The 26,142-nt window shown below is 40.8% G+C and overlaps 3 protein-coding genes across 6 annotated transcripts in view; 2 read left to right on the top strand and 1 right to left on the bottom strand.

Moving 5' to 3' along the window:
- The window catches only part of kmt2a (lysine (K)-specific methyltransferase 2A), a 46,064-nt gene extending 40,105 nt beyond the window's left edge, over positions 1-5,959 (top strand). For all 3 annotated transcript variants that reach the window (XM_084350704.1, XM_084350703.1, XM_084350702.1), the window contains exons 33-34: positions 759-888; positions 1,304-5,959. In XM_084350704.1, coding sequence (XP_084206830.1) covers positions 759-888; positions 1,304-1,579 — 406 coding nt within the window. In that variant the 3' untranslated portion in view covers positions 1,580-5,959. The remainder of the gene's footprint in view (positions 1-758; positions 889-1,303) is intronic.
- Positions 5,960-9,824: 3,865 nt separating this feature from the next.
- On the top strand, positions 9,825-16,952 carry c1qtnf5 (C1q and TNF related 5). 2 transcript variants are annotated; one of them, XM_084350820.1, is made up of 4 exons: positions 9,825-9,869; positions 10,120-10,229; positions 15,180-15,424; positions 15,503-16,952. In XM_084350820.1, exons 3-4 carry the CDS (start codon positions 15,193-15,195, stop codon positions 16,021-16,023), a joined length of 753 nt encoding a protein of 250 aa, XP_084206946.1. In that variant the 5' UTR covers positions 9,825-9,869; positions 10,120-10,229; positions 15,180-15,192; the 3' UTR covers positions 16,024-16,952. The 2 variants fall into 2 exon arrangements, with proteins under 2 accessions (XP_084206946.1, XP_084206945.1); XM_084350819.1 differs by lacking the exon at positions 9,825-9,869 and having other exon boundaries at positions 9,984-10,229.
- Positions 16,953-22,333: 5,381 nt separating this feature from the next.
- On the bottom strand, positions 22,334-25,940 carry rnf26 (ring finger protein 26). The gene has a single exon (XM_084351514.1). It carries the CDS (start codon positions 25,478-25,480, stop codon positions 24,131-24,133), a length of 1,350 nt encoding a protein of 449 aa, XP_084207640.1. The 5' UTR covers positions 25,481-25,940; the 3' UTR covers positions 22,334-24,130.
- Positions 25,941-26,142: the final 202 nt, after the last annotated feature.

Genomic DNA, 26,142 nt, shown 5'->3' with positions numbered 1-26,142 from the left:
ATTTAATGGTTAATTAGAAATGCTTCTGAAGTCTAGAGGAAACTCTGACCATTTGTTTGGAATGTACCAAAGATAAGACTGAGCCAGATGTGTCGTTAATCTCTTCAAAGAGAGGAGGTAGAGAAAGGGGGTTTTCCACCGTCCTTTTCTCTAGTGTGTGTATTGGAAAGTAGGGAGAAGAAGAACACGTTTGAGGGACAGATAGCACGATCGGTCCATCAGACGTGTTACCTAATTACAATTAGAAAGACATTATATCACAAACAATTTTATCACAAACAATCCCGGTTCCTTTGGTTGAGGTTTTAAAGGAGAAGTAGCTTCATATGTTTCCTTCGTTTGACCTGTGTGAAAGGAATGTTCCGGTTTGTTAGGTCAAAGAGAGTTCGTACAGGGGTTTACCATCGTAAATTAATTCAAACTGATTCCCTCTGGTGGTTTTATGAGAGAGAGTGTTGTTCTCCCTCCTAAGAGATGACACGGGGAGACATCCCGGCGTCTCCATCCTGATAACGTCCTCACACAGATGGAAAGTGTTAATAATGAAAAAAAACAACAGGGCCTCAGCAGATCAAAGGTCCACATGAGAGCATTAGGCATGTTTCCCTACACCCATGATTAAGTTTATTCACTTTCATTCTCTTTCTTTTTCAATTTATTGTTTGTCAGAATAAACTGAACACTTCCAGCTCAAGAAATTAAAGAAAAGTTTTGATTAAAATTAAGAAAAAGAGTTTAAAAACTGTATCCGTCTGCAGGTCTCCCATTCATGGTCGAGGTCTGTTCTGCAAGAAAACCATTGATGCTGGAGAGATGGTCATTGAATACTCTGGAAACGTCATTCGGTCTGTGCTCACTGACAAGAGGGAGAAGTATTATGATGGAAAGGTGAGATTCTGGGAATGAACTGAACATTCGTTATCGCTGCTACATATTGTTGTTCAATTACAGGTAGAAACTCCAGCAAAGGAAAGACAAACACAAAACAAAACGTTAATGTCACACAGTTATGAAACAGTTTGCTACGTATTAGCACAAATGACCATTATCCAAATCTGCCCCTCCCAACGGCAGACTGAGGTTTGGGCAACTGTAAAAGAAAAACCACAGGAATTTTAGAGTATGTGATCGTGCTTCCTGTGTGTCACCAAGCAACCTTGTGTATCCATGTATGACTGTGTATCATAAAACACTTCCTGCCCTCCATTTTCAGTTTGCACCCTAGCGATGGAACAGGTGACATCATATGCAAGAAAGCATTAGATCAACTTGACTCATCAATCTGTCTTTTCTTTCCTCAAAGGGGATCGGTTGTTACATGTTTCGCATCGATGACTACGAGGTGGTAGATGCCACGATGCACGGCAACGCTGCCCGCTTCATCAACCACTCCTGCGAGCCCAACTGCTACTCTCGGGTCATCACTGTGGACAGCCAGAAGCACATCGTCATCTTTGCCACTCGGCGCATCTACTGCGGCGAGGAGCTCACCTACGATTACAAGTTCCCTATTGAGGACGCCAGCAACAAGCTGCCCTGCAACTGCGGCGCAAAGAAGTGCCGCAAGTTCCTCAACTGATATGTAAACATTTTAAAGAGGACCGCAGGTCTGTTGAGCAGCGGTGTCACAATGCTCTGAGGACACTGGCTTTATTTTCTGGGTCCGGTCCACGTAGGATCACAGCTGCCAACAGGGCGCAAGCTCTGTCAGTGTTTCTGCTGCTGGTGTTGGCAGAACACAGCGGAGACGCCGGTCGTGGGTCGTTCTGTGTATACAGGAAGACCATTTTGGAGGAGGGGCCATTTGTAGAAATTCCAACATATTGTGCCTCCTTTTGTCTCATTTACATTTGGCACGGGGAGTTTCACCTTCAGAGGTGACTTATGGAACAGTTTGAGCCTTCACAACATTGCAACGTTAACTTTAATTTACATTTGGATGATAAAGTTTCCCCGTCATACTTTTTTTTACATTGGCCCATCCTCCTTAATTTTCTAGAAATATGTAATGGTCCACTAATGCTGAGATGTGAACATAGAAGAAAAAAAAAAAATCAAAGAACTTGGTTCCATTTTACACCAAAGTGCAATTTGTTGAAGGGACTTGGAAGAGTAATTTTACTGGAAAGGAAAATTAAAACCTTGTTAGAATTTCTTTTTTTTTTTTTCCTTTTTATCTCAGTGTCAGCTGTTATCGATGCACATCTCCCTGTCTGAATGTGCCCTGATGCCTTCAGAGTCGTCGTGATTTAGTGGACCCTTCCCCTATAAACAGGCTTTTTTTTTAAAACAAAAAAAAGCTTGTATCACTGTAAATATGGGGCTGCTTGTGTATAGCAGCCTGATAAGAGCTGTACAGGTGGAAACACTAGGGGGAGCCAGAGGGAGAGAAAAGAGACGAGGGGAGTAGAAATGTAGATTTGTTTAAAAATAAAAAAAGGGTTATTTTTGGCCGTTCAGGGTGATATCTGAGGTTGATACCATCCGTTGTACTTAAACTGACTTGTAGTCTAACAGCTTGGTAGCTATGTAGACGTGTTTATTGATGGGATGAAGCCTCTGGCCTGAGAGAGCGAGGCAGCTAGAGATTCTGGTGGACTGACAGCCAAGGGACTGGAGAACCTTACTGATGTGCTTTAGTAGACATATTTATAATTGATTTTTGGAGCTGTGGTCCAGAAACAGCCATGGATCTTACAGAAACAGACAGACAGACAGACAGACAGACAGGCATGTTGCATGCTGTTGTCATTATCAAACCTTAATAAGCTCAGACTTTTGAATCACTTTCCAAACTGCAGCAGCAAAGAGAACCAAACCTCCCGCCCTTGAATTGAATTTTCACACAGCTTGTTTTCTTCTTGGCCTGTTGTGATAACCATGGAAAATGTCTTTTTTTATTTGTCTTTTAAAGTCTTGTCTGTTATCTGTCTTTTTATTATGGACAGGGAAATATCATGCTTGCTTTTAAAAAAACAAATGTAAATAATGTATATTTTTCTACAAAAAAGACTTGCTAAAAAAGCACTCACTAGTGAATAGCACTTGATGGTATTTATATTTTTAAAAAATCGTATTTATTTTATTGCCATTTTTGTAGGAAATAGAGGTTTACAAACACTAATGCTTGGTCTCTATGTTTTGTATTCCGCTGCCTTTTCAAAGTTGTTTTTTGTCGTAATTTTTTTTTTCTTTTCTTTTTCTTTTTTTTTTAATTTGTAGCCTGAATGTTTTCTTTGATTCCAAAGACTGACACTGGTCTGTGGCTTGGTCCCCTTTTCGTTCAGTCCACCAGTAGCTCTTTTATCTATCCCAGGCCATTTGGTCAGAGCTGATGGTTTTTTCATTGTTCCAGTTCTAGCTGGCAGTATGGCTGTCATGTGAACTATTATTATGCACTTGAGAGAGTTTAGATTGTTGATCCATAGCAGATATCTCCTCTCTCCAGCCTTATTGTCTCCACACCACATCACACCGAGGATCAAGTCCACTCGCAGGTCGTATCGCAGTGATTCGGTTTGTCTCGTCGTGAGTCGACAGGAGCTTTTGGCCAACAACAATCCCATCAGTTTGAACTGTTTGTCCCTCTGCAGACTTGGTTTATAATAAAGAGGTGCCTTTATTTTAATGCTCCCAACAGCGTTCATCATAAGTTTATTTGGAAAATCCCTTTTATTCTTTTATTCAGTCTCCTCGTGGTTTGCCTTAGTTGTGAATGAGTATGCCTCCTCTCTCTTACAAGCCTTTATGTCCTGGACCGAATATTCAATCAGACTGTTTATCGACTGACTGGTTCCACAGCGTGACTCAAGTCAATTACGTTGTTTCTGTCCCTTTTGATTAATTTATTGTCGTCCGCCGTTCATGCTGACTTCGTCGTCACCTAAAGGCCGTTAGCAGTTTCTCCTACGAACATGACCCACACACGGTTTGCACTTTAGCTGCGACACAGGCACTGAATAGACATAGGAAATCTCCACTCCTTCTCCAGACAGACAATGTAACTCCACTGCTGAAAGCACACACATTCACCGAGAACACTTCTGTGAGTTTGTGCGTTGGGCCCCGTTATCAAAAACTGCTCATCTCGGATTGGTCTTGATGACTCCTGGAAGTGGCGTTTGAGGCTCTAGCAAAGTGCACTTGACTCTTTTTCTGCAACTAAGTGAAGGCAGGGACCACTCCGGCGGCCCTTTCCTTCCTGAAGGTGCAGCGTGTACGAACCTGGGCCGTGCTTCTCAGGCCAGCCCCGCGGTCGTACAGTTGCGCCTACGTCGGGCTCGCTGGGTTCTGCTGCTAAGGTCAACAATGAATGTATATTCCTCCTCCGCATCATCAGACTCGCGATGATGTCGATACTCTGTCAGCTACGTTTTGTTTTCAGTTTTTGTGTCAACAACCCTGGTAGATTTGGAAGACATGTAGATAGGACCTCAAACTGGGCAGCGGCAGTTTCAGCACTGGGAATACTTATACTGAAGTGTGAACAGCAGGTGGCATTTCTGTCTGTAGGACAACTAGCTCAACACTTCACGCTAGCATCGGTGATAACACGTGTACTGATGCCAAGGGCTCTGTCTACGACTCGATACACTTCTACAAGTTTTCAGGGTCACAGGGTTCAGTGAACAATAACTCGTTTATTTCACAGTAGATATACAATAAGGAAATGGTCTCTGTTGTTTCTTTGGACTTCATTTTACCACGCCACACCAGTGGCCCTTCTCCGTCATTATCTGTAATTATAGTATAAATACATAACAATATTATACGGAAACATGCATAGTAATTTCTTGTACTTTAGTATCTATACAATATATGGAATGGACAGACAAACTTAGTTACAGTAGCAAAACAGCAGATTTATAATGGTTAATAGCAATGTTTCAATGTACTCTATAATGGTTTTGTGTTACAGTACTATCAGATGAAACTAACGTGCATCATTCTTTTGTATATTGATATCCAGTACCAATTTTGCTGTGCCTGTGAGTGTACCTTCACCAGCAAGGAGCACTGCAGTTTTTCTTTTTATTTTCTTTCTGGAAAGGAAAACGGTTTTTATGTGATGAGAAATGTAACTGTATTAATGTGGTTGTGAACTTCTTGAGGTCAGCCATTTTGTTGTTTTACCCCTCCCCCTCCCCTCCCCCCACCCTGGTTGTTGTAGTGAATGTTTTTCCGTTTCTTCTTTGTACGTTTTTTAAGAGGGACTTTTTAGACGGCTTACTTGATGTGGTATAAATTAAGAGTTTGGTTTGTGGGAGACTGACCAGGAGTTTTAAAGATCCCACCAAAATGGCGTTTTGTTTTGTTTTGTTTTTTTGTTTTTTCGTTTCATTTTGGAAACCTCTCATGTCTCCCCGACCATCTCTCTCTCCTCCGAAGCTTTGGTTGTACTTATCATGTACTGTTTTTATAGAAAGTCATAATGCTGATGTTGAAAACATTTTATTTATTTATTTTGTGCAACATCCACCCTGAATTGTTCTTTTACAAGTCAAGGTTTGGGAGAGGTCGGACGAGTACGTAACATGTATTTGTAATATTCTAATTGTTTCTTGTGTATAGAAGTTATCAGCCTATGATGGGATGTGGTGTCACAGAGGGAGCGGACGGTGGGACGTGCAAAAAGAGGGATAATGGATCGTGAACAGGCTTGTTTCTTATGCCTTGAATATACCTTTGTCTTATCAATATTCCTCCCGCTCTGTGTAATAACGGTATCCGTGAGTTCAACAGTCACATTTTCTCCCGTTTTAACAGTGTTCTTTCAATACACATCAACGAAATGAAGGAAAACCACCACAGTGAAAATGAACCACAAACTACTTGGTTGAATGTATAATTAGGAAACAAAGTTGTAAATAAGTGTAAAAAGAAAAGTTTCTAATCATGTTTATTTTCTATGCACTTTTTTATTTAAGTGATAGTTTAAATAATAAACATGTCTCCTTTACTCTGTCTCGTCTCTTGCCTTGTTCACTGGTTACACAGCTACAGTTTGTTTTCTAACCTACTGGTAAGTTTTTATAAACAATCTCACTACAAGGTATATTCAGTAGGTCTTGTGGAAGTTTTGATCATTGCAGCGACTCTCAGTTCGCTTTCACCGAATGTGACGTTACTTAAAGCGACAATTTGTGAGATTTGATCAGAATTTTAGTTTAAAACATTAAAAAGAGATTACAGAGATATCTACTAAAGTTAGCATGCTAACCAGCTAGCCCTGAGACGTAAAAGCGGCGAGTTTGCTTTCTGAAAAGAAACATACAACCGCACACCGTCTGAATTTAAGTTTTGTTCTTTTACTGATCTAAGACGAGCTTAACTGCTTCGTTAACTCGTATAAAACAGCCTTCATTCACACTCGACAAATAAGCCAAGGAGTGACCTTGTTCGGACACGAGTTCTGGGCTAAAAACAAACCAATGACCAGTGCACTGTATATCTTTGGATACGGTAATCCATTTCTAATTTATATTGCGCTTTTCAGACACACAACATATTACATTTAAAAAAGCAAATACATTAAGAACATATTTAGACAGAGTTCAGCATACATATGTCTATTGTCTGTATTCACAAACACAATAGATGTTTCCATTCGTCAAATTCAACTTGAAGCACGCTGCGACACTGACGTAATCAGAAGACTGTTTGCTTCCCGTTCACACACCTGATTCTCATCACTTGGAGCTTAGCTGTACACATTCCTGAATCACTGCTCCACCCTGTCTTCAGTCAGACAACAACAACAACAGAAAGCTGTATTATGGCTCCAACTATCATAAAACATGATCTTCATCAAAGCCAACAGGGAAGAGAAATCCTTGAATCAACATTATGTCACTTTTTTACCCTAAGATAAAAATCATGTTGATGGCACAGTGTCTTGTAATAGAGGGAATGGTGTCTCTGTCTCAGCCACTCCGCCATCACTTGTTTCTGCACTATGTAACTTCAGTGAGAGGCTAGGATCACAGCGTTACACACGTTTACTTCAACATACAAGTTTTTCTTAATGGAGCTCGTGGTGACGATGAATGAACCCTGAATAAAACAATGAAACAGAACAAAGCATAGGTGTCATTTCCACTTGAGCTGCTGAGGACATGACTAATATTTTTTTAAACATTTTTAGATGAATATGCGCTACACAAATTGCTTGCACCAAGAAATGTTAACTAACAAATGAGATTACAGAATTAGGTTTGTTTCCTGCCGTAATTATCTACACCTCACTACATTTCCTGAAATAGCATATGTTGAAGACCGTTTAAAACGTGTTTTTTAACCTGGGCCTGTATGTCCCCACCACTGTTCAACACAAAAAGCGACGCCCTTGGAAAGAAAGTGCATAAAAGAAACACTATAGGAAAAACAATTTACAAGATTTACACCTTCTGTGGCGTTAAATACTTAATATCTTTGTGAACACGTTGAGTGAATGTTGCATGTAGAAATTTACAGCACAGTCAGTTATCTCTGAGCACGAGTTTGAGTTGTTTGAACCTGTTAAGCTATGTGGTTGACCTGCTAGTTCGCCAAACAATAAAATCACAGTTTAGGAATAGGCTAACGCCTCAATTTAACCATATAGTAGTGCATCAACCTCCAACAAAAACTGACCAGATTTCCACTTGATCCATTTCAGTAACATGTTTGGCAGACACCATTATCCCTCTACACCAGCTAGAACCTTGGATGGCAGCTGTTTGATTGACAGCTCATTGAGGAGATAGGAGTCTCTATGTCCTCCCTAGACCCCACAACAGCCAATGGTGTAGACCAGTGACCCACTCTCTCTTCTTTCTCCTCTCTCCTGAGCTACTTACAGACCAGCCTCCAGTTTACTGATGCATCATATGTCCAATGAGATTTCAAATCCAGCAGGAGTTTGGAGTTTATGCAAGTTTATGTCGTTTCATGCAGTTTGCTCTTTGAATAGGCTGTTTTTCCAGTTAAGCATATGTTTTTGACTATTTTATATACATAACGTTTGTGTAAATAAGGAAATAAAGAACTGTAATGAGTTTTTGCTCCTGATACTCTCAGCCAACCCAGTCACACTTTTTCTCAATGTTCAGCGCCACCACCCACCAGAAATCAATTCAAATTGTTAGTTTGCCAAGTGGCTTAAATTAACAGTAAACCCTCCGAGCAGCAGTTTATGGATTCTTACAGGAAATTAGTGTAGCAGACACAGAATGTGCTGATCCTGGTGCTGCTAATTAAAAACACGTCTTAACTCTGCAGTTATAGCTCGCTGCCTCTACAGGAGCCTGCTCAAAGCCCTCCTCCTCACACCAGCCTGATGACTCAAATTCAAAGGAAAGTCATTCCCGTAAAAACAGCGTTTCACTGTTAAAACACTAAGCGGAGCCATGTGTTCAGTCAGGAGCGTTTCACTCTTTGTTCTCAGTGTGACAGGACATGTAACAACAAAAATACTTGATACATATACAGACCGTGGCTGTGTGCCTGTTTTCATTATGGGATTTGAATTGCAGCATTTAAACCATTACTGCAGTGGTTAGCAAATAGCAGCCTGCGAGCCAAATCCAGTTTTTATAGTTTGCACACTTTTTCACAAAGCAGCTGTAGATGTAAATAAAATGTTCATGTACAACGCTGTAACATCTTAAACTGCCCACACTTGAAGAGTCATGCAAACTGTGACCAGTAGAAGTATCAGATCAATAAAACAGATACATATTATAATTAGGAAGGTTCCCAACAACTATCCCGGATGTTTAAATGGAAGTTTAAACACTCAGAAAACAGTTAATTTATTAGGTTGTACATATTCATGCCACAAAACCAGGTGTTTATAAGGAGACCTCGTGACATTTTCCCTCTGTGTTTGTGGCGACCAAAACAGGTATAACCACGTAAAGTTGCAACATAAAGACACTGAAAGTTTTACCTTATATGTGGTTTTGCAGAAATGTACCTAGCAAATGTTTCTGCCATATCTTCACCGATTAAGTGTAAAAAATAATTTGATGATCAATTTCATTTTGAATGAAACTGGCAATAGTTATATCATTATGAAGTAAATGTTGATTGCACAATGTAACAGGCATGAAATCTCCAGGGACATGAAGGCTGACTGGAGATCCAGTCTGGCTGGCAGCCTGGCACCATTTCTGTCTGCTTTCACATCGCCATTAGAGACTAGTTGACTGAATAAATATAGTCTCTGAGGGGAGGAAGTTATTTGTTTGCACTTTAAAACCAAACAAACATATCATAGGCCTGTGTTTCCATTGCTCAAAAACATGTTTTTTGCTGAATGTTTGAATGCAATCGCTGACCCCTGTATTACACAAAAACAAAGTCCCGCTCCAAGTCTTCATCCTGTTTATGTTCTCCTTTCTCCTCTCCCACAGAGAGTACACTCGACAGACCGAGATCTCACACTGCTTAACCATCACGTCTAGTTTTGGCACGGTTCTGGTCCTTTTGGGGTCGCTGCTGCACGATAACAGCACTAACATGTTTCCACTGGCTTGAATTCAAAGGAGCTGTGAAATGTTACCAGATCAAGTCGAGCTTCCTTGCCAAAAAGATATTAAGACCTCTTGCTTTATCAACTTAACGCTGCGACTGAAAGATTACAGGGAAAAGAGGATTACTGTCAGAGAGTCTTTCCTGATATTATCAAAGAAATAGAGCCAATCACCTCATCCTGGAGACAGAAAATAAAACTCACGGAGTAGAGGGAAGGATATGTGAATGTGAGCTGAAATCTGCAGTTGTCTTCTTTTTGCCTTTCTTTTCTTTAAAGCGAGGAGGACAGCTCATTTTCAGCTGCAGTTTGTTGTGGTGCCTTTCTCTGACCACAGCCCTCTGAACTCTCTCTGGTAATGTGTTGGAAAGTTTCACCGACACTGTTATGCAATCTCCCAAACATTCCTCCATTTATCATCCTCCCCATTACTTTTCTCATCCCTCCTTTCGTATTGATTTTATGCTACAGTTGAATATTCCTCTTTTATTTGTGCTGGATAAACATCAAATATTTTCCCTCTGTATCCTCCCTGTTCTCTCTCTCCTCCACCCTCTCCCACCCACCCCACTTTCTAATTGGATTTCATTACCATTTCCTTTCAGTTTTTCCCAGCCAGACTCGCTGGTCGGGGGAAACAGTTTATACTGGATTCTCGTCGAACACTCTGCAGCAGAAGCAGCAGCAGCTCTCAAAGACTTTGCGACATCATCTGGTAAGTTTTACCAAGTTTTTTTTTTTTTTCCTTTTCCTGAATTGTGATAAAAGCTGCTCTTCAGTTGTTGAATTTCCGGTCACACAGGTGAAATCCACGCATGACAGTGTGCAGGGCTGAAAAGACAGAGGAACAGGCATTGTTTTTTCCTTTAGACCACCAAAGTGCATCACTGTGTATGACTGTACAGAGCTTTCAGGCAGTGATATTCAGATCCTTTACTTCAGTAAAAAGTGGGAATACCACAGTGAAAGGACTTACTTACTTAGCAAAATGTACTTAAAGTATCAAAAGTGTCAACTCTGTCAGTGTTGAATTGTTACATAATAAATTAACAGATTATTGTTACTGATGTATTCAAGTTAAAGCAGTATTTTAATGTTGTTGCTGGTTAAAGTGGAATTACTAATAATCCTAAAAACCCTGATGGCAATATTTCTAAGCTCTGTGGAAAATACTCATTTGTTGAGTAAGTAGTGACTGTCAGATAAATGTAGCAACGTGAAAATATGAAGTAGCAGAAAGTATATAAGTCATACTTGGGTAACTATAAAGATATTGTGTTAAAATATTACTTTGGCAAAAGTGAAAGTCACCAAAAGAACTTGAGTAAAAGTCTTAAAGTGTCTTATATCAAATGTACGCAAGAATCCAAATATTTTTTTTAGCAATAAATGTACTTAAGTATCTTAAATTATTTACATGAATCTGTTATTTAGAATTTTTTCAGTATTCGAATCATTGTTTTTTCTGTTATGTAACTAAGTTAGCACTTTACAAGAGAGGGACTCAAAAAATTCAGTAATTCCTGGTTAACTGTGATTTGAGGACTATACGATCGATAGTGATGAGTTATTGGACAACAGACTGGGAGATACTATACTAATGAATCATTAGGTAATTAATAGTTCATAAATATCTGAATCGACATACTGATCACTGTCTTCATGAGTTGTTCCTGATTAGCTATGAGTTTCTTGCTGATTAGCACAATGATGACTCATTAAATACAAGTTACTGAATCATTAGTTACTCTTTATGTGTACCTTCAAGTTAACTGACATATCATACTGGGTAGATATCAAATAGGCTCATTAAATACTAATTACTTAATCATTAGTTACTAACTTCCTGGGAGTTCACAATTAGTTATTTGATGACAAACCAGAGACAGCAGGATACTTGAAGGTACAAAAAAAGGATAACTGATGATTCAGTATTTAATAATTAATGAGTCATCACTAGTTTGTGCCAATTAGCAGGTGGTTGGAAGTTAATCAGGAACAACTCATGAAGAAAGTGATCAGTATGTTGATTCACAGATATCATGAACTAATCATTACCTAATGATTCATTATCTCTCACTCCGTTCTCCGCTAACTCATCATTATCTACTAAATATTCCTTGAATCACACTTATTAAGGAATAACTAATTCAGGATTCATTAACTATGAAGTCATTCCTGATTCATTCCTTACTCGCTCCTCAGTAACTTTTTTGTGTATCTTCATGTAAAGTGTTACGGTAACTAGAGTAAAACAATACAATATTTCCTGCGGAAATGTAGTTTAGTGGAGCTTTAAAGTAGCAGAAAATGGAAATACTCAAGTAAAATACAATTTCCTCAAAGTACAGTACTTTAGTTACATTGCATCAATGAGTATATCAAAGTTACTTGAGTTATAGTGCTTTCCACCACCAGGTAAGGGCCTCATTCAGCGACACAGGGTTAAAATAAATGGGCAGCTGTAACAGCCTGATATTGTGTTACAGTAAATGTGGATTATGTCACTGAACTCCATCTGGTCTAAAGAAAACATGCCAAACTTTTACTCATGTCTGATTTCAGAGAACTCAGATCTTTGAACTGCCTTTAGAAGTTCATCTTGATCATCCAGGTGGAACAAAGTCCAGAAGTTCACTGAACTTACTGAAATCAAGACTCAAATGATCAGGTTCGGTTTTGTGCAGCAAAACATGTTTCTAATCATCAAAGGGCTACTGAGGAGTGGTTGCAGACAGCTGTTCAGACTCAGTGTTTGTCCTCTTGTCTGCTCTTCTCTTCTGCCAGGAATGCTGACATGCATTTTTTTCCCTCCCTCCTCCTTTTTCCCCTCACTGTTTCTCTCTCTCTTTTTAATCCTCCACTGTCTGTCTCTTTTTTTTGTGTGGATGCAAACTGTCACTTTCAATTAGAAGCAGAAAGGCGACAAAAACTGTTAACTTTTATCATCATTGTCACACACCACAAACAGTAAGTTTTCATTAGTAAACCATAAAGTTGGAGTCCCGCTACAAGCCAGTAGTGTCAGACAGTTGTGAGACGTCCTGCTCAGCTCATCAGCTCAGTTTATGGTCCTGTGACGCCTGTCCTGACCACCAAACAGGGCGACAGTGGAGACGAGCTTGTGTCTGCTGACCAAAGCAAGGAAAACATTGTGAGTTAGGGTGCTTGATACATACAACTGTGAGTAGTTTATGAGTCGGTCATCTGGTATTCAGCATCTCATCAAGCTTTTATTGGATACGCCTGTTCAGAAACCGAGAGTGCCATGTTTTGTCTCGTCAAGACGTGATTCATCATTACTTCAGGAAGTTGTGCTTTTTCCATCCTCTTCAATTGAAAAGGCAGATTTTTCTAATGGCCAACTCTACATTTCCCCTCACAGAGACTTAACACTTGGTCAGTTATGTCACTTTTAATGTAAACATGACATTGTTGGAGATGTCTTTGTTATGAAAACTTGACATTAAAGATATAGTATGTAAGATTTCTACATTCACATGTTTGAAAAAAACGAGACATGTGTCATGCTTTTTGTTGAGTTGTGTATACGTCATTCTGAATGTTTCCAACAATGTTCAAACCCAGAGAAATCCACAAGTTTACTCAAAGTTACGGTGTGTTTCATTGGCGGACATGACTAAAGCCTGCGGGCTGTCCGACTAGTTCGCCAAACAATACAAACACAGTGAAGGAAATAGACAAACGTCTCAATTTAAGTATATCGTCATGCCAACAATTGAACTGTCATGTGTGGTTGGTTTTGACATTGGCTCTCATGGCCATCATAACAGTGTCACAGCTAAAGCGGTACAATTTGGACTTGTCATTAAAATGTCATTAAAGTGTCATTAAGTGTTATTACGCTGTGAAATGCCTTTGTAAGAATGTAACAATTAATTTTCTTGACCTCAGCTTCAGCGGTGCAATTTGTACTTTTCATTAAGATGTCATTAAGTATTATAAGGCTGGTTTGGCAACAGGGAATATCAATGTGATTGTTGCTAAAGTAGGTTGTCATAACAAAAGTGCATTGACAGTGACATAATTGACTGAATGACACTTAAAGACGGCTGTCATAAACATTCATACAGATTTCTGCATGTTCAGGTGTCATGTCAGTCTTATGAAAAATCCTGTATTTCAATTCAGGGTGACTGAAATAAGCCTGCATATAAATTGTGTGTTAGAAGTACATTTTTACTAACATGCAATTGTGATCTTTGCATTCTGTATATTTAAACCAGTGTGTAATGAAAAATGACTGAATGTTATTTCAGAGTTCAGGTGTTGAGATTTAACTTCTGCAGCTGTAAAAATCAGTCCTTCCTGCTAATCCTGCCACATGCCTTCCCTGAAACAGAGCATGCTGTTCTGAGCATTATAACTCTCAACCCATTATTTGAGGAAGCTGAATCACCGGTTGGTGCCAACAACTGCACCTGTGTTAATAAACACAAGTTCCCTGTGGGTGTTTACATTGCAGTCAAATGTCAGTAAGAGGACTCCACTTTTTGTTACAGCTATTAAATTGTCCTCCTTTTTCAGTTGAGGCCCTGTGTACAGCCTTAACAAAACACAAAAACAGCAGGACTCACTAATAGGCAGTTCCAATGTTTTTAATAAGGCAGAGAGAAGTCCAGTCCAGAAGGCTGCACCATGTCCAAGACTGGTTGCCATATTTCAGCAAATCCCTCATAATTAGGTAGGTAGGTTAGCTTCTCCAGGTGGACTATTCTCAGTAGCTCATCGACTAATGGACCAGTGCAAGGCTGCCCTTAGAAACCCAGAACTTGAGAATAGTAATAGTAATGAAATAGAAGATTTGCACTTAGTAGAGTGCATACCTCTGCCAAAGCCCATCAGTCTCCTTAATCCACATCAAACTGTATATCAGCCACCTAAATATGATACTATACCAACCAACCAACCACCCAACCAACCAACCAACCAACCAAATCCATCCAACCAACCAACCATCCATCCATCCAACCAACCAACCAACCGACCAACCAACCAACCATCCATCCATCCAACCAACCAACCAACCCACCAACCAACCAAATCCATCCAACCAACCAACCAACCAACCAACCAACCAACCAAATCCATCCAACCAACCAACCAACCAACCAACCAACCAAATCCATCGATCCAACCAACCAACCAAATCCAACCAACCAACCAACCAAATCCATCCAACCAACCAACCAACCAACCAACCAACCATTTGTACTGAAAGTTTTTGGACAAAATGTCACTGTGCTTGAATCCATACTCTAACCAGAGTCTTGTTTTGTGACAGGTCTGTCTGAGAGTCCTTAGATTTGTTTGTTAGACTCACTTTAACTTAAACTAAACTGAAACCTGTGTAACCCTGTGCTGTAGTATGTTTGACAAGAAGGTAAACTGAATATTATACTGTAAGTGCTTTAATCATACTGTAAAACACTCCTTTCAGTGTGTTTACACATGCTGCTCCCTGCTTCTGTAATCTGATAATGTGTGATCTGGAGTGGTGTTTACAGTGGCATTTGTGGTGCACTTTTGTTTAATCTGATCACTATTATCCTGTTGTATGCCGTCAAGGTCATAGTTTGGTGTCACTCCCACACAGACTTGTTTGTAAACTACAATTTTTCCATATTCCTCTTTTCTCTTTCAGCCCTGACACTGCAATGACATCACTCAGGCTGTTGCCCCTGCTGAACTCCCTCCTCATCCTCCAAGTTCATCTTTCCAACCAGTTAGAAGACAACAAGATCCCTCCCAGTCTGTGCACTGGTCATCCTGGCATCCCAGGCTCTCCTGGAGTACATGGCAATTCTGGTCAGCCGGGGAGAGACGGGAGGGACGGGAGAGATGCTGCCCCGGGGGAGAAGGGAGAGAAAGGGGACAGGGGAGACCAAGGTGCTTTATTTGATTGATTTACTGTATATGTGGGTACATGATACATGTCTGCTCATATCCGTGCTGCTCTTCCTCCAGGTGAGTCAGGAGCGCGAGGCCTGACCGGGGACAGAGGTGACCCAGGAGATAAAGGGGACAGGGGTCAGGATGGGGAGTGTGCAGTGGCGCCCAAATCAGCCTTCAGTGCCAAATTATCTGAAGGCCGCACTTTACCCCTCACTGCAGGCGAAGCAGTCCGCTTTGACAAGATCATTCTCAACGAACAAGGTGACTACAGCACAGAGACAGGACGCTTCACCTGCAAAGTTCCTGGAGTTTACTACTTCTCCGTCCACGCAACAGTCTACCGCTCCAGCCTCCAGTTTGACCTGATGAAGAACTCACACGCGGTGGCATCTTATTTCCAGTTCTATGGCAACTGGCCCAAACCAGTGTCTCTGTCAGGCGGCTCCCTGCTCCACCTCATCCCTGGTGACCAGGTGTGGGTCCAGATGGCTCTGTCTGAGTACAATGGATTTTACTCCAGTACAAAGACAGACAGCACATTCACCGGCTTCCTGGTGTACTCAGACTGGAAAAACTCTGCTGTGTTTGCATGACATGTGCTCATGAACATAACAAAGTCATATCCCACTTTGGGAAATGAACCACAACCTCTTTTCCCTATTTTCTTAATTGAGAAGTTCTGGAGAGACACAAGTGAATAAGAAGTGACATGGTACATCTGTATTTGTGTAAGAAGTAAAAAAAAAAAACACACCAGACAATGTTACGTGAATGGCACATACTGTACTGGTGAAGTGTGAGGTACCGCAGTAATGTTTATTCACTGTTGCAGCCTTTTTAAACTGCTATGACACTTAATTCTTGTAACAGATGTTGTGACAACAGCCAACTCCACACCACACATTCAAACAGCTTCTATGCTATTATCACACTTTTATTTCACATCAATGCACAGTGAACATGAAAAAATGAATAAATCATCACAGTTTTCAAAACACGCGACTGACATCTGACTCACTTTGCGGGGGGACAACAGTGCACAGAAACTTATGATGTATTTATAGTGGAGAGAGGGCACTTCACCACGATTTGTCCGCTGGAAGGGCATCCAAAAGGGCACTTGGGCAGCAATTTATTAAACATGAGGGCACCAGGGACTCTTTACTCTAGTCCTTTTATCAGATAATTTAACCTCATTGAACCTCAGATTGTTTAACTATCTAAGAAGCTGGAGCTACTAACAGCTCATCAACATCTGAAACATGACAATGGCCTCCACAGAGACACTACTTTTTGTAAGGACTCTTTTTTTGTAGGAACCACTGGTTTCATCTTTAACAGTGCATCATATTTTATAAATTTGTCACATGTTTTATAAATGTACAATCATAATCTGAACACTAACTTGCAGCCATAACTGTGAAGTAAAACTACTTTAGTAAAACTGCAATATTTCCACTTTCCACCAGCCTGCCTGCTTAATCAACTTCACTGTGACACTTTTTTTATCAATAAAATTCGACACCTAACTCTCTGTTTTTTTATCCCCAAAGGCAAAGCACTACCAAAGTAAATACCATAATGAAGAAGGCTGGAAAATATTCATTTTCCACTGGATTTACTGTGTTTATTTCTCTCCTAATGATTTCACCAAATGCTGTAAGAACCTCGACAGACTCTCCAGCTGCACTTCAATACACTGAGCTTGTTGGGGTGAGTCATCTCCTTCTTCCCGTCACTGTAGTTTAAAACAATAACATGAATTATTTTATTTAGCTTAGTCTCTTTCAGACTCAGCCCCTCTGTGCTTGTCGAATTGGCTAAACTGCCTCACACATGAGAAAAAGTTATTTTCCCTTCACTCCTTGGGACTCCTACACATAATTAAGCTTTAAATATATCCTCATAACTTTTCCCTCTTGGGCAGAATGAGAGAAGCAGGGAGTTAATCAATCTTCCCCTGGCATCAATAAGCTATTTCCATTAGTTCACGGCCTGTGAATCGCTCTCTAACTGCTTGAAGGCGATGGCCAAGCAGACAGTGACATCACTCCCTGAAATACAGAGCGCTCATTGGTGGAAGGGTGTCTGTTTGGGTGAAGGAGAGTGATGATGAACAACTGACGCTTTGGGATTGTAGGTCGGGTCAGCCACCGTCCAGAGCGTTAGTGTTTGACATTTGAGATGTCACCGTTGGGTAGATATTAAAGTAACGGCTGAAAATGGCAGCAGACATGATCGAGTTCGCCAATTTCACATTTCTCTGCAATGAAAATCAGCTGCCAGTTGTCTAACCAGAAGTGAATGTTGTTGTCCAGCAAGGGGCAGTGTTGTATCACAGTTCAGCAGCTCATACACTGTCTGAAGGAGCATCTGCATAGGAGAATGTCATCATGACTTTGTGGTTCAGACTTTGTGGACAGGACTCATCATTTCAACCAGCTCTGTCAGCAGTGTCTGAGTCCTGACGTGCCTTTATGATGCGTGCAACAGTGGCTGTGCACACACACACACATGTAAAGTACATCAGGGTCTTATTATTCAACCCAGGGAGTCCAGTATATAGTCATAATATTCTTCCTTTAGCAAAAATATACAATTTACCATTTGAAACACAACACCGGCTCTTTTTTCCCCTTACTTGAATCAAGGGTCTAATCACAGAGGATGTCATTCACTGTGCAGATTGTAAAGCCCACTGAGGCAATGTGATTGTGATTTTGGGCTATATAAAAACCTTTTTTTAGAGAAAAACACAAAATTAAAGGCAATCAGGCATTTTTATGGGGAAAAAATGACAAATTAAAGGCACTTACTTCCAAAGTAGTGGCACTTATGTGGACAAAATCCTCAATAAATGCTAAACCAGATGGATTATTTCCATTAAATAAAACCACATTGGTGAAACACCTCAGTGACATAGTATATTTTCCTCTTCTCTGTTCATTAGAAATGTATGAAAGCTGGTGCAACATAAAGCCACTTGCTTTGAAAAACCTGTGAATAGTATTTAAATCAGTGAGTAGTTTTTAAGTACTCTTTCAGCCCGGGCCATCCTCCTTTTTTTGTAGGAACAGAGACACGTTTCAGTCAGAAGGTGAAAGTTCAAGTACCACTATAATGAGCCCTCTGACCTGATGGCTATCGTCCAGCTACCGACTTGCAGGAGCCCACGGATTTAATCTCTGCATGGCCCATACATCACACGCTGCATTTACTCAAGGTTATCAGGATTATCTGGATTAATTACAACAAACCTCTTCATTGTAGTAGAGTCAGGGTTGGACGGAGGCCAGGGGTCATGAGCTGCCTGTCTCTTCTTCTTCATCGCTTCACTTTACTGTCCAACATTTTGATTCAATCACATGATTTTCTCTTGGGTTTGTCTTATCCAGTGGCGGAGGAAATATTCAGATCATTTACTGAAGTAACAATACTAACACTGACAACACTGACAAAATACTTGTAATGTACTTAAAAGTAAATGTCCCTTATGACTGTTAAACTATTATCTATTACATCATTAGATTATTATTACAAACAAGTAAAAGCTGGATTTTAGTGCTGATATTAATTTATTATTAACTATTTTCTATATGCTCATGATTATTTCATAACGGACTAGTGGTTATTTTCTCCATTGATGCTGCTGTAAATGTTATTTCTTATTAAAATATGTGTTAGGTGTATATCCCAACAGTAATCACTGTTAAAGAGTGTTTGGTCAGCGCCACATGTCTCTCATGCAGTAAAAGAGAAACTACATTTTCTACTATCCCTGCCCACTTTATCCAATCAAGACAGAGACCTCCATAACAAGGCGGTCCTGTCTGTTCGTGAATGCACTAACTGCAAAAACGGACAGGAAGTTAGCTAAAATTAAATACAACACTTACAGCAGCTTTAATCAGTTGATTGTGAAAATTGTGAACACATTATTCACAGTATTCACAATACTTGTTGTGTCCAAACGATAATATAAACCTTGAAATTATTACAAATAGTTGATAGTTTATTTTGTCTGTAAGCATCTGATCATTTCAGCCTTACTTGTATAAATTGTTAGCTGTTTTAATTTATATTTAAAACTTTTGTTTGCGAATAGTGGAGTAGAATAAGTGGCATGAAAATAAAAGACTCAAGTTAAAGCAACAACGCCAAATCACCCCACACAGTTTGTGAGTGCAAAACCACTGCGGTAAATACAAATCCCAGGTCTGTAACAGTTCGTCAGACGTAATGTAGGTGATAACTACAAACAAAACTCAATACATCATAACAATGTTATGTGTTGAAAACAGATATGTTGAAGTAAACATGTATGTAACGCTGTGATCCTGCCCTCTCACTGAAGTTACATAGTGCAGAAACAAGTGATGGGGGCGGAGTGGCTGAGACAGAGACACCATTCACTCTATTACAAGACACTGTACCATCAACATGACTTTGAAGCTCTTATTTTAAGGTCAAAAAGTTACATAATGTGGATTTAAGTATCTCAAATTTGTACATGCACTTATTATTATTATTATTATTTACATCTCACCACTGGCCTTATCTTACCTTTCGTAAATCTCCAGATTTTATCTTCGATCTATGAAATTTTGGTGACTTTTGTATGTTATATTTGTCTTTGCATCATGATGGATGCCATTGGCATTACATGTCAGGTTGGCTGATGTTAGAAATAGAAACATTACTCTAGATCCTTCCTGTAGCTCAACTATGCAGGGAAAATCTCTTATCGTTCATGAGCCCCCATAGAGAGGTCAGCGGTCAGGGTCGACTCCAGATCAGTTTGTTTTTGACATTTTAGCTGAGTAGATGCTCACTGTGATGATGAGCTTATGGCTTTTGAAGAGGTTTTCCCACTTACTGAGACACCAAGATTAAAGCACACAATTTATAGATGACAGAGAAATGAAGAGTCAGTAAGAGATGGAGACAGTGATCATAAACAGAGAGTCTGAGTGAGGCAGGGAAGAGTGCACTAGAGTCTGACATTTTCCCACACTGCTCCCCGGCCAGGACCACCGGGGTCAAAAGGAAGAGGTCAAATCCCGAGAGTATAAAGCTCTCCTTTGGTTTACCCTTCCCAGCTCTTCCGCTGACATTAAACTTCCTCTCCTCTGTTAACGCCAGCCTCGTTTACAACTAACATACAAACACTTCTGTGGCTGGACCCGCAGGTCAGGACAGTCAACCACCCTTGGATTTGTTTTCTGACCTCTAACAGACTGTTTAGTTTGGTGTCATCCACTAGAAACCTGCTGACACCTCTGAGTAATAAAGAGATGCCATGTTTCCTGATGTTGGATGAAATGATCGATCATAAAACTTAAATATGTAAAAAAGAATACATGCAGTATATAAATGTCACTGAATACCTAGTTTTAATAATAATAATCACATAATCAGGATACAAAAATAAGGTAACTGTATTCTGGAAAAAGATGCGATACATTTTTTAACAGGTAAGTAGTAACTGTATCTGAATACATTTTTAAAGTAACTCTCCCAGCCCTGGCTTCTATCTGAGCAGATGTCTGGTATGAAGCTAGGGATATTTTTAGAGAGAGCAGTGAGAACGGGAATGAATTTATACACCACAAAGCTCTGGTGAATTGTCATATGGTGCTGGAAGTGTTCCCATATGACCGTTAGGGGCCCACTCGAGCCCCCACTCTGCAGCCCCCCAAACACTCCCTTCATCTTCACAGATGCAAGTCATGAAAGATGAACTATCTCTGGAGTTTTGCATTATCTCCAGTTTTAAATAGAGCGTCGACAAATGAAATTAAACTGTGGATATTCCTCCCACTGTTTTCCATTTGTGAAAATCTGCATCACCCACTACATATGAAAGCCCAGGGGGCATACTGCTGGCAGCGTGAATGCCATGAACAGATGGTGGACACATTAAAACCAAATTTGGTAAAAGATACAGAAGCCAAAGCTGAAAGTATGCGAGTTGGTAGGAATGTAAAATTGAAATGTGACTCTGTATTCTGCTTATGAGTGTAGTAGAAAAAGCACAGGTGTTATCTGTTCAAGTGTCCCTGTAGTCCATTACGGTCTGACATTTAATCAGCATGCACAAACTGAAGCAGCTTAATGGAATATTATTAGTTTTTTTTAATTAGCTGCTCCATCTTCCTACAGCATGTGCTTCTGTGGTTTACATACCCCTGGTTAGGAAGTACTGCCCTACATGACTGATATTTATTTACCTATTTGTTTGTATTATTTTCTACTACTTTAGTGTGATTATACTTTACAGTCAAAGCAATTACTCTATTGTGCGAGTGACAGGATACTAATTGGCAACTACAAATTAATAATTTAAGTGATTTTGAGGTGTGTCCAGCTTCCATGTAAGAATTGTCAAAATGGTACTCCGAACGATAACAGGCAGCAAATCACCAAAGTAAGCGCCAACTACTGCTACTTGTAGCTACCATTCGCTGGTTAGCACAGTTAGCCGTGCAGCTAGCAGACCTATTATTAATATAAACCCTACTTTAAAAGAATTTAAAAGCCTGCAACCATGCTAACCAGCTAGCCCCAGCCGCCCTGGTCCAAAGCTTGTGTGCTAGTGGTGTAAACACTCCCCTGGTCCCTGAGCACCCAGTCTAAACTGCTAGCTGTATGGCTAATTGAGCTAACTAGCTAAAGCAGCTACAGTTGGCAGCAATTAGGGGGTACCTTTGGTGCTGCCCCCCCGTATTGTTTTAAGCAGAATTTGACAGGTGACAAGTTCTTATATATTGCACCTTTAAGTCATCCATCAATAAAAATATGTGTAGATATCTATTTATATACCCACGTGTGTCCGTGTCACAGCCTGTGACAACATTTACAAGGATTATGTGTTGGACTGATGAGGTAGATCAGATGAGACCGCTTCATTGATTGTTTTTATTATGAAAAGAAGACTTGCCAGTTAACAGGCATTCGTAGCATTTTTAAAAAGTTACATTCACGTCTTCAAATCCCATTGTCTCACACTGTGTCATACAAACTGCAGGTAGTAGCAGATGATGGTCATATGAGCTGTTTTCACTCAACCGCAACCCTAGAGGAGTAGTCTACAAATGACTACAGTCTGGTCTATGGAAATCATTTACAACCTTAATGTTAGCAACATATCTTCAGGCTGCAAAACAATGCACAAATCAAATCATACAAATGACTTTGAGGAAAAGAAATGAACATTAATAAAGAAACAAATGAGGGCGTGTGACAGATCTGACTCTTCACCATCGACAACAATACATGCTGCGGTGTCACAACAGTGCCCTGTAAACTTAAAACACTGATCAATATCAACACTTTGAGAAACAAAAGCAAATTAAATTCCAAAATGTTATTAGTTTATGGTCATTTTATACAACAAAAAATCAATATCTTATTACGATGACAAAGGAAACGGAAAACCTTTTATGGATTATGTGTTGGTGGTGACTGTAATATGCCTCTGATGGAAGACTGGAAGAAGCCCTATCAATAGAACAAACAAATGGAATAAAGCTGTATTTTATCAGGCCTGACTGGAAAAGTACAAACCACTTTCCTTAAATACAGAACACCCTTTTTTTTACTCCACATAGCTCTGTTTGGAGTGGTCATCACTTACAGAAATATATTTAAATAGCAAAGCTGTTACGACAGAACAAAAGGTGAAGGTGTTACTGTTAGACACGCAGCGTTCACACTTCAGCGTGTGTGGGATCATTTGTAGACTCATGCGTTAAAGCACAGTGTAAGTTGTAATTCGTCACAGCTTGGCCCACTGAAAGCACGACATTTTAAGACAGGAGCGGCGGTAAACATTTCAGCATCAGGGAGGGCACTGACGGGTTACCATGGCTACCAGACCTGAGACTCAACGTGGCAATACTGGAATATTTAAACAGGTGCATCTTGCATGTATGCACCTGGGTCCCAAATCCATACTACAGAATGATTATGGACAAAATAATGCAGCCGGCGTGCATACGTAAACAAAAACACTGACTTGAGGAGGCTGCACCAATATAACCGATTGGTGGTGAAATGTTATGTTTTAGGAAAAACGTTTTGCGTTCTGCCTGTTTTGTAGTGGCACTTTAACAATGTTGTTTAATCCAACAGCATTTAGTTCTTGTATACCTACCTCAAAAACAGTGTACTACAAAGAATAGAAGTACACGCTCTGTACAATTAGTATATAGTATGAAACTGGGAAATTGCATGTGTTTCCCTTGCAAACTGTTCTCCAAAAGTTCACTAGATAGGTCTGGTGATATTCTCCATTTCTTACTGTCATTAAATCCCATAGATTGTCTGTGTAGTCAAAGCCTGTCTACACCTACTTGCACTGTTTTCTCCTGTTTGAGTCACATTTGTTAAAAACTACAGAGCCCAGTTGTTTCTCTTATAAAAAAATAAAACTACATAATCGTGACCTGTTTTTAAAGATGTACTACTTCAGAGAAAATGAATAGGTTTGCGGTGGGGTAGATAATCAGGAAATCATCAACAGACAGAAAAAATGTGTTTTTTCTGACAGCAAGAAAAATGTGGAATATTACCAGACTTATCCTTTAACACAACCTCGTTAAAACATAACTCATTCAACATTGCAGTGGTGGTAAAACCTAAAATGTAGATGCTGTTCCATGTGGTCAGACGCACACAGATCCACGTCCATCGGTCCCTTCAAAGATACACGTCCATAGTGTTGAGGATCATGTGCCGACAGAGCGGGCAGTTCTGTTGGTAGATGGGCTGCCTCAACAGGATGTTCGTACAGTCTCTACACAAGCAGAGGTGCCTGCACGGCAGCAGCACCACCGTCTTGGTGCAGTCCTGACAGATCACACACTTCTTCCTCTCCTCCTGCTCCTTCAGCAGAGTCAGCAGATTCTCCGCAGGCAGAGGTTTACCATCTTTACCTGAAGATGACTGCTTCTTCAGCGGTCTGTCTGTGCTTGATGAGGGGAAAACTAAATCCAGCATCTCCTGGTGGGCTCCATCTCCCGCTCTTCCATCCGGTGGGTCCCGCCTCTCCTCTCCGGGGTCGCCATCGCCTCTTACTCTGTTGTTGTTGTCCCTGTGGAGCTGCGTCCTCAGACTCAGACGTAGCTGGCTGCTGAGCCGAGACAGCTGCTGCCAAAGTCCTCTCTCTAACAGGTAGAGGTGATGGAGTACCCTGGGAAGGCGCTGCATGGCGCCACGTATAAAGCGCGGCATGCTCTGCAGGGCTGAAACAAGGTGGCGGAGAGCCTGATAAAGTCGACGCACTGCAGGAAAGGAGTTCATATAATCCAAAATTCGCGCAGCAGCCTGTCGGGTCAGCCCGGGGTTCAGGTAGGCAGTGGTGGTTAAAGCAATAGTGAGAGTGAGTAGGAGGCCATAGATGTTCAATATGAAGATGCTGACAAACATATGGACCAGTGAGACCAGAAAGTCCAACACTAGTTTACAGGGTGACCACAAGAAAGCAGAAGTCCCAACCAGGCTGCTGTACAGAAAGGTGAAGGAGGTCAGCGTGAGCTCCAGCACCTTCTGCAGCGGGCTGGAGACCGTCTGCCACACACTGACCACTGCCAGGTAGATATTCTGGGTGGCAATGAGCGCATAGTTGACCACGGTGTTTGCAAAATACACCACCAGGCTCACAGCGATGCCACAGCCCTCCAGCACTGACAGCAGCCCTCGACACAGCTGCTCCTTCCCACGAAGCAGGACGTGCATGGACAGGTAGCCCACCATCTTCAGGCTCTCCAGCAGCCCCTCCAGAGCCAGCAGCAAGCTCCCCAGCATGGTGACGGACCCGTGGGCTATGTACGACGTCGCTTCCGCCACGGACATCAAGCCAAACACGAGCAGGTTTCCCAGCTCCAGCACCGAGTGGAGGAGGAGGGTGGGCAGGCTGTGTATGAAGTGGACAACCGCCAGGATGGTCTGCACCACGGTGTGGACGACGAGGAAATTCAGGTCCAGCAGCAGGCAGACGGCGTCCAGGCATTTTCCCACGCTCGATAATACAAAGTTCACCAGACCCATGGTCGTGTATCGTGTAGCTGTCTGTGTTTACCTCTCAGGTTGCCTCCAAGGCAAAGTCCATGTCGTCTTTATTTATTCAGACGTTAGCTACATTTTGTCCACAGCGTTAGCTTCTCCTGTGTCACAGGAAGCAGTAAGTTACACCACTACTCGTTCAGTTTTCATGTTTTCCTCAGATTTGTTCGGCTGAATCGACGAGCTGACATAGTAAACACATGCGTTACAGAGGCGGATGTTTAAGTTCAAACGAGAGGCAGACACTTCCGCTTAGTTCCCCCGGTTTCGTTTTGTCTCTCCGTTCAGAACAGAGTCCGGAAACATTTCACGAATTGAACCGGCACTCTTCAAACTATCTGATTTGTGAAACAGTCCGGCGAAATTAGCAGAGACTAAGAGAAGCGCAGCGAAATATTCGACACGTTTATCGTCCTGACTGTAGCCGCCATGTTTGTTTTGGTCGTGTCAGGTGACCTCTTACGTACTTCCGGTGAGTTTGCGCAACGTCACAGAGCCACCAAATTATTTTTTTTTAATTTTTTTTATTCAGTGTAGTGTTAAAAAAATCAGTCACACCAGTAATATAATGTATTAAGTGGAGAGAAAAAAATACAAATGTAACTACTAATAATACTTATTAGTAAATACTTCAGAGTCAATATTTC

The sequence above is a fragment of the Pagrus pagrus genome (genome assembly GCF_965226575.1).
Source record: "Pagrus pagrus genome assembly, chromosome: 4".
Taxonomy (NCBI): domain Eukaryota; kingdom Metazoa; phylum Chordata; class Actinopteri; order Spariformes; family Sparidae; genus Pagrus; species Pagrus pagrus.
The sequence above is the reverse complement of the archived record's forward strand: the minus strand, read 5'-3'. Positions and strand labels throughout refer to the sequence as shown.